The sequence below is a fragment of the Neolamprologus multifasciatus genome, chromosome 11, assembly GCF_963576455.1.
Source record: "Neolamprologus multifasciatus chromosome 11, fNeoMul1.2, whole genome shotgun sequence".
Lineage (NCBI taxonomy): Eukaryota > Metazoa > Chordata > Actinopteri > Cichliformes > Cichlidae > Neolamprologus > Neolamprologus multifasciatus.
Window position 1 is genome coordinate 24,380,925 of NC_140449.1, and position 9,127 is coordinate 24,390,051.

Genomic DNA, 9,127 nt, shown 5'->3' on the forward strand with positions numbered 1-9,127 from the left:
TGGCAGGATTGAAATGAACTTTTCCCAGTATTACAAAAAATTGCAATAAGTTACTAGCAGTTAAAATATAGATGAATACAATGATACAAAAGAGTAATCTATTTATGTGCATGATTTACATCAAGATGTTTCTAAAAAATAAGCCATCTCTATTCAAACAAATCACCAACCCCAACGAGCCACACAAGAGATTGGCTCTTTGCTGACCAATAGGATTGCTCAGAGAGCTGGGCAGCTCTCCTGTGGATATAAATGAGAGCTCCAGGTGAAGCCCTCTCATCGACAGAATCACTCAGCAATCATGAGGTCTCTGGTCTTTGTTCTGCTCATTGGAGCTGCTTGTGAGTGTGAAGTTTTATCTGAGCAGATTGTCTTCCTCTCTGACTGGCAGATGTTTTTCTTATTAGACTAAAACTTCATCCAACATAACTTTAGCTGCTCATGGCTGCAGCTTCACAATGATTCTAATCAAATACAATGTACTTTGGGCTGGAAATCAAACAGCATAGATGTTTCATTCCTGATGTAAAAGTGTAGGAGTAAACAGTTTGTTTATACTTGTGTTTTCAGTTGCCCTGGATGACGACAAGATCGTCGGAGGGTTTGAGTGCACACCTTACTCTGAGCCCCATCAGGTGTCTCTGAACTCTGGCTACCACTTCTGTGGTGGCTCCCTGATCAATCAGAACTGGGTTGTGTCTGCTGCTCACTGCTACGAGTCGTAAGTATCTTTCAGCAAGATTTTAAATCTTATTTACATAAGGGAGTCATCCGCATTATTATTTGGTAGTTTCTGAGTGTTCGAATCTATTCTTTCTGTTTTTCAAATGTTTTCAGTCGTATCCAGGTGCGTCTGGGAGAGCACGACATTAAGGTCAATGAGGGAACTGAGCAGTTCATCGACTCCTCCCGTGTCATCCGCCATCCACAGTATGATTCCTGGAATATTGACAACGACATCATGCTGATCCAGCTGAGCCAACCTGCCTCAATCAACAGTTATGTGCAGCCTGTGGGTCTGCCCAGTAGCTGTGCTCCCGCTGGCACCATGTGCAGGGTCTCTGGATGGGGCAACACCATGAGCTCTAGTGAGTAACTTCTGCACGTTAGCAGTTTAAAGTTAAAAATGTTTCATGACATTTGGTTACATCAGCACGAATCTTTTTTCATCCATACTCTGTTTCAAACATTGCAGCTGCTAATCGGGACAGACTGCAGTGCCTGAACATCCCCATCCTGTCCTACAGTGATTGTAATAACTCCTACCCTGGCATGATCACTGACTCCATGTTCTGCGCTGGATACCTGGAGGGAGGCAAGGACTCTTGCCAGGTATGTAATAAGTCAAACCTGCAACTGTCTCCTTCTCGAATAGTAAACCTTTCTTAAAATGCCACAAGAGTGGATGTATCCCACAATGACAACAACACATTTAACTTATATTTAATTAGATTTAAATAATTATTTCTTGGCATCCATCTTTGTTTTCTTTACTTTTATTTTCAGGGTGACTCTGGTGGCCCTGTTGTGTGCAACGGTGAGCTGCAGGGTATTGTGTCCTGGGGCTACGGATGTGCTGAGAGGGACCACCCCGGTGTTTATACCAAGGTAAAGCTAAATAATTTCTTGAATGTAAATGGCTATCTTAAACTAAGTTCTTATTGTAGAACGTTCATCATCCCATCGTCCTCTTTTTAATAACAAACCTTGATCTGTTTCCATTCACAGGTCTGCATCTTCAACGACTGGATTCAGCAAACCATGGCCAGCTATTAAGTCTGATCCTTCAACTTCTTTCCTACTCTGCTGCAATTCTTCTATCATTTTAACTCCATTGTTATTGTTGAGTTCTAAACAACTTGCAGTCAGAATCCACCTAAATCAAATAAATAAATAAAGTTATTCACCTTGACTTCCATTTTTTTGCCTTCTGTGTTCCTACAAAACTGTTTTTTGATATTTAAAATAGTAAAACAAACATTTTACAACCACATCCTGGAATTTAAGAAGTTGGAGAAAAGCAGTTACTTTGTACATAAATCATCTGAACTGCTGAAATCTTCTCTCTTCTTCAATTTTCCACTGCTGCTGCTGTTTAGAAAGGGATTGATATAATAATCAATAATCTGGGACTGGTAATAACAAATTACATATTTATATATTGTTTTCCAATTATACAACAGTCTATGTATCCATAAATAGAATTTTGATCTAATTTTGACCAGTGACTGTCTCTGAGTTTTTATATTTGGTAAGTTCATGTAATCTGCTTCAAACCTTTTCTGTGGACAAAAGTATGACTGAATCTGAGGCCATCTGGATATAGGGTGGGCTCCTTTTAAGGGTCTTTTTACTCCTTTCTAACATGCAATGGCAATTGATTGGCAGAGCCTGTTACCACTGTCACAAGACATCCTCATCAGTCACTCTTATGGTGTAACTTTACACGTGGCCAGAGTTAGAATTAAGACAGAAACCAGCTGTAGTGCATGTACATTCTAGCGAGCACTGCACAGTAATTTATAACAATAACATCTTATTTACAACAGTAAACCTACTATTAAACCTATTCCTAATACCTAAACAGTACCTTTTCAAAGCTAGGTTAAGAAACTTTATGCAAAAGTATCCCTGCATTAATTCAATTGTTATCTGCTGAAGTAATTATCCATGTGAGGGATAAATCATCATCACTAGTACACTGAATAAACCTATAATCCCTAACCGTATCCTCCTGAGACCCAGGGGAAAAAAAAGTATTTTGATTTTGATTTTTTTCAGATAAATCAAGTGTTGGGATGGTAAAAAACACATTACAAAAACAAAATTGTTTTTAACTAATTTTATTTAAATTTTACAACATGTGCACTTCAGTGCACAAGGGGACTTCATTGATCACGAATGTGAAACTAACAAAATTCAAGAGCTATTTAAGAAAATTAAATGCTCCACTGAAATTTTTGTAAGCAGGATATTAAAACTTATTTATATAACAATATCATAAAAATGTAGATCATGGGTCAACTTAGAAGTCACTGACACTTCATTAGCTGTAAGCCATTGGTTCAGGAACAAGTGATTGCACTGGGCTTTCTATTTCACAAAAGTCAATTCATTTATGATATCTGAGGAAGTACTGTAATTTTTTTTATTTGGAGACACAAAGGAACATTTGGCACTTCCCACATCTCACATATGTTTTACTGTTGCACCCAACCATTCTACAACTGAAATGCCTTGGACTGTTAACCATTTCAGGCAAGTGGAGTGAACCATATTTTGTTACACTCTCATCTGGTTGGGGCTTCCTTTTCTTGATTTTTGGAGAGAACTCTTCATTACTGGTATTATTCAGGTCTTGTTCACATGTTTGTCCCTGGTTTCTCAGCCAAGAGGAGCTTGAACTCCAGATACTGTGAGTTCTTTTGGCACATTGAGATCATTGACAACTTTCAGCAAAGACGTGATCTTGTAGAAACAATCAGGTGTCATGGATTCAGCTATAATTGCGACTCTTGTTTTTTTTTACTTTACTGGAAAACATTTCTGCATTTTACCCATATTTTATTTTTAACTCAAAATCAAAAATTCCAGATTCTCCTACATGTTGGTTTTGGACCAGATAGGACGACAGATTTCAGGTGGCTCTGTGTTTTTCTCTATTACATCTGCCACTGCATCTCGATAATCTTTGTGTGGCTCCTCCTGGGTTCTCACCCTCTCCTATCTGGCTCACATGACTCTCATCTTCTGAAAAATCTATGTTTGAATCTCCCTCAATTATTCTGTTAAGAATTCTCTCTGCCTTTGTCAAAGAGTTGTCTACTAGGAAAAAGTGAAATAAATATAAGTACAAAGTCCCGACGTGCACTAGAGTACACATTAATAAATTAGTCATTTCCTCTGTGAAACTAAATAAGCTTAATTCTTAAAAAACCCTCAAATTATTTACTAGATGTTTATTTTTGAAAATTAATCAAAATCTGATTTTAAAAAACATTTTAAATGTAAATATCATGCTTACCTTTCTTTCTCCCATAAAATGTGCTTGTGGGCATGCCAGCCATTTTGAAAAGGTGGGAAAAAGACAATTGGCAAGGCCACACCCCCACACATGTGATATCATTTAAAAGGTACTGTTGTCCTCTCTAAGAAACATCAGGACTTAGAAGAGTGGCAAGTAGAGTATGAGAGGTACAAGCAAAAACTAAATGTGTACTACAGTGCACAAAAATGAATTACTGGGTCTCAGGAGGGTATGGTGTCAGAATGTGTGATTTCTGGCTTTTAAAAAATGTTGCCACTGTACTTTTTTTGGACATCACACAGTACATGACATGATTATAAGTCAAAAAAATATATATATAGTCATACTGCCTCTGTTTTCTAGATAACTTTGCTTGATTTTTTTCAGGATATATTCTCATCTTTAAAATTATAACAAATTATTTCAGTAAGAACCTTTTAAAAAAAATGAAATTATACTTGCAAACAGTCTGTCAGCTTCATAAAATAACCTCAGTTCAGTTTTTTCATGGGGCAAAAAATACATTCCCAGAAAAGTCTAAAAGACAAAATGTATAATGAAAGCTGTCATGGCGCTTTTATCTTTAAAAGAAACAAACAACAAAAGCCAACAAAAAATCAAATCAAAACAAAACAAAACAAAAGTAATTAAAGTCATCTAAAACCAAACAGGCCTAATATAAAAAAAATAAGTCACTAAAGTCTGGATGTTAACATAAGATGTTCTATAAATCTAACAAGAAAAAACAGCACACAATTAAAAATAATATGATGTTCTTTCTTTAAATTTTTTAAAAAATATAAATATAAACCTACCGTACAGTAATTCACTACTTCTGTATTAATTTGTACTTTATCAGCTCACCTGGAGTTGCTGATTGTCTGGATATTTTTCAGACTGTGGTATTTCATTATTTACTTTAAAGTGAGGTATTTCACACCCACAAAGAATAATTTATACATATAATATTCACTATCAACTTATTTTTTTCTCATGGCAGCCTCAATGTCCATTTGTGACTTTAGTTTCTAGGTCATAGGTGCTGAGAAGTGAACAGCTGTGAGATACCGTGTTCCATTCATCCATTTCTCCTGCTTATCCAGTCACAAATATCTAAATATAGGAGTTATATTTACCTCTATAACCTGACCAAACACATGCGCCCAAATTTCTGAGAACACAAGCTAACTTTTTATTTCATGTTTTTTTTTTTTAAACCAAAATCTAAGTGTATAAGTGTGTTTTGGTACATTGGAAAGCCACACGAGTACAATATACATATTATTAGGATTTTTTCTATTTAGGTGCATGATTTATATCAAGATTTTAAAAAGAAAGCCATTCCTATGTAAATCTGGTCTCCAGCCCAACGACCCACCAAAGAGATTGGCTCCTCGCTGACCAATAGGATTGCTCAGAGAGCTGGGCAGCTCTCTCTGTGGATATAAATGAGAGCTCCAGGTGAAGTCCTCTCATCTAACGGATCACTCAGCAATCATGAGGTCTCTGGTCTTCGTTCTGCTCATTGGAGCTGCTTGTGAGTGTGAAGTTTTAAGGCTTTTCTTAGATCACACCTTTATTCACCATAGCTTTATTATCTCAAATTTATTATGTTTCAGTGGCCAATCAAATAGGTTTGATTTATGCATTTGACTGAAAATCAAACAGCATAGATGTTTCTCTCCTGATGTAAAAGTGTAGGAGTAAACAGTTTGTTTACACTTGTGTTTTCAGTTGCCCTGGATGACGACAAGATCGTCGGAGGGTTTGAGTGCACACCTCACTCTGAGCCCCATCAGGTGTCTCTGAACTCTGGCTACCACTTCTGTGGTGGCTCCCTGGTCAATCAGAACTGGGTTGTGTCTGCTGCTCACTGCTACAAATCGTAAGTATCTTTCAGTAAGATTTTAAATCTTATTTAAGTAAGTGAGTGATCCACAATTAATATTTGTTGGTAGTTTCTGAGTGTTTGAATCTATTCTCCTGTTTTTCAAATGTTTTCAGTCGTATCCAGGTGCGTCTGGGAGAGCACGACATTTCGGTCAATGAGGGATCTGAACAGTTCATCGACTCCTCCCGTGTCATCCGCCATCCACAGTATGATTCCTGGAATATTGACAATGACATTATGCTGATCCAGCTGAGCCAGCCTGCCTCCCTCAACAGTTACGTGCAGCCTGTGGCTCTGCCCAGGAGCTGTGCTCCCGCTGGCACCATGTGCAGGGTCTCTGGATGGGGCAACACCATGAGCTCTAGTGAGTAACTTCTGCACGTTAGTAGTTTAAAGTTAAACATGTTTCATTAGGGTGGCTGTAGCTCAGGAGGTAGAGCAGGTCACCTACTGATCGGAAGGTTGGTGGTTCGATCCTTGGCTCCTCCAGTCTGCATGTCAAGTATCCTTGGGCAAGATACTAACCCCAAGTTGCTCTCCGATGCGTCCATCGGAGTATGAATGTGTGTGAATGTAGTTAGATAGCACTAAGTATAGATAAAGTGCTTGTGAGAATGGGTGTGATTGGGTGAATGTGGCATGTTGTATAGAGCGCTTTGAGTACTCCGAGAGAGTAGAAAAGCGCTATATAAGAATCAGTCCATGACATTTGGTTACATCAGCATGAATCGTTGTTCATCCATACTCTGTTTCAAACATTGCAGCTGCTGATCAGGACAGACTGCAGTGCCTGAACATCCCCATCCTGTCCTACAGTGACTGTAATAACTCCTACCCTGGCATGATCACTGACTCCATGTTCTGCGCTGGATACCTGGAGGGAGGCAAGGACTCTTGCCAGGTATGTAATAAGTCAAACCTGCAACTGTCTCCTTCTCGAATAGTAAACCTTTCTTAAAATGCCACAAGAGTGGATGTATCCCACAATGACAACAACACATTTAACTTATATTTAATTAGATTTAAATAATTATTTCTTGACATCCATCTTTGTTTGTTTTACTTTGTTTTCAGGGTGACTCTGGTGGCCCTGTTGTGTGCAACGGTGAGCTGCAGGGTATTGTGTCCTGGGGCTACGGATGTGCTGAGAGGGACCACCCCGGTGTTTATACCAAGGTAAAGCTAAATAATTTCTTGAATGTAAATAGCTATCTTAAACTAAGTTCTTATTGTAGAACGTTCATCATCCCATCGTCCTCTTTTTAATAACAAACCTTGATCTGTTTCCATTCACAGGTCTGCATCTTCAACGACTGGATTCAGCAAACCATGGCCAGCTATTAAGTCTGATCCTTCAACTTCTTTCCTACTCTGCTGCAATTCTTCTATCATTTTAACTCCATTGTTGTTGTCGAGTTCTAAACAACTTGCAGTCAGAATCCACCTAAATCAAATAAATAAATAAAGTTATTCACCTTGACTTCCATTTTTTGCCTTCTGTTTTCCTACAAAACTGTTTTTTGATATTTAAAATAGTAAAACAAACATTTTACAACCACATCCTGGAATTTAGGAAGTAGGAGAAAAGCAGTTACTTTGTACAGAAATCATCTGAACTGCTGTTACCACCGTTGCAAGACATCATCATCAGTCACTCTTACTGTGTAACTTTACACGTGGCCAGAGTTCAGAATTAAGACAGAAACCAGCTGTAGTGCATGTTCATTCTAGCGAGCACTGCACAGTAATCTGTAACAATAACATCTTATTTACAACAGTAAACCTACTATTAAACCTATTCCTAATACCTAAACAGTACCTTTTCAAAGCAAGGTTAAGAAACTTTATGCAAACTTTATATAGCTTTCCCCAGTTCTGCAAGCTGATCATTCTCGTTTACCTGCCCCACCATCCCTCCCTCCTTGTTCTCCATTCTTTAACTTCTTCACTTTTATTCAGTACATGGGGATCTGCTAGGCCCGGGAGCCATCGCCAGTCCACTTCGAGGCCTTCCCCAAACCGCAGCTCAATTCATGTCAAAGCATTCACTTTTACCCACTAAAACACTCTCAAACCTAAAATGAGGACTTGGGCCCAGCTAGTGAAATAACAAACATTGATCTGTTTCCTTTCACAGGTCTGCATCTTCAATGACTGGATCGAGCAAAACATGGCGAGTTATTAAGTCTGATCCTTCCATCATCACCTTACTCCATTTAGTTTTTTACCAGTTTAACTCTACTCTGTTGTAGAGTTCTGGTGCAGTCAGTTTTGATGTAAATCAATAAAATCATACAGACTGAGTTCTGCTTGTTTTGCCATTTCTTTGCCATTTATATATTTGGCAACAAATATTTCAAAAAGGACTTATGATCATCATCATATTTACAGTGTAGCACTTTAGAGAGTCAGTTTAGAGAGATACTAATATTTACTATTGAGTTTCCTTTGATGCATTTTAGTTGTTTATTTAGTTAGTTTGATATTTAAAAGAAATTGGTCAAATTTGAATCCAAATTATTATTATTACGTTATAATTACAACACCAAATCCACACTGGCATGTTGTGTAGTTTTGGACCCAAATTCATTTGAGGTAGACAGAAAAACAAAAAGCCGACCTTTTATTTGGTGATTTAAAAAGTCTAAAAAGACAGATACTGTTAGAGGCATAGAACAGAAATCCAATAGCTTGCAGAAAAATTTAGAGGAAGAATAAATGGAAGAAAAGACTATATAGTATAGGGAATGAGGCATAGTAGAAAACAATGACAAGACAAGCAGACAAATAGGAAGTCATAACAACCCCCCTCCCCCAACACACACACACACACACACACACACACACACACACACACACACACACACACACACACACACACACACACCAAGCAAAACAAACAAAAAAACAATACACAAGACACTTACAGATACAAAAAACTGAGGAAGCAAGAATAATTCATTTCATTTCATTTCTTTATTTATTTCACACATGGTTCAACAGTGTTTCGAATCATTAACGTTATGACAAAAACCAAAATGAAAAAGGTAACAGTAACTCAACTTGAAGCAGATAGGCTACAGCAGCAGGAACAAAAATACTGGGTGTCACACCTGTCAGCTATTAACAGGAACCCGAGGCTACAGTGCACTCTGGCTCACCATAACTGAACACAAGATTGTAAAAATGTTGCCTGTTCTGATGAGTCG

At 37.9% G+C, this 9,127-nt stretch overlaps 2 protein-coding genes across 3 annotated transcripts; both read left to right on the plus strand.

The window, feature by feature from the left end:
- The first annotated feature begins 236 nt into the window (after positions 1–236).
- LOC146508558 (trypsin-1-like) lies at positions 237–1,912 on the plus strand. The gene is made up of 6 exons (XM_085177564.1): positions 237–341; positions 571–721; positions 838–1,088; positions 1,196–1,332; positions 1,507–1,608; positions 1,729–1,912. The coding sequence occupies exons 1-6, from the start codon at positions 302–304 to the stop codon at positions 1,774–1,776; spliced, it is 729 nt and encodes a 242-aa protein (XP_085033690.1). The 5' UTR covers positions 237–301; the 3' UTR covers positions 1,777–1,912.
- A 3,558-nt stretch (positions 1,913–5,470) lies between these two features.
- On the plus strand, positions 5,471–8,118 carry LOC146508559 (trypsin-1). 2 transcript variants are annotated; one of them, XM_085177563.1, is made up of 6 exons: positions 5,471–5,564; positions 5,762–5,912; positions 6,032–6,282; positions 6,683–6,819; positions 6,993–7,094; positions 8,056–8,118. In XM_085177563.1, the coding sequence occupies exons 1-6, from the start codon at positions 5,525–5,527 to the stop codon at positions 8,101–8,103; spliced, it is 729 nt and encodes a 242-aa protein (XP_085033689.1). In that variant the 5' UTR covers positions 5,471–5,524; the 3' UTR covers positions 8,104–8,118. The 2 variants fall into 2 exon arrangements, with proteins under 2 accessions (XP_085033689.1, XP_085033688.1); XM_085177562.1 differs by lacking the exon at positions 8,056–8,118 and adding an exon at positions 7,215–7,398.
- The last annotated feature ends 1,009 nt before the right edge of the window (positions 8,119–9,127 follow it).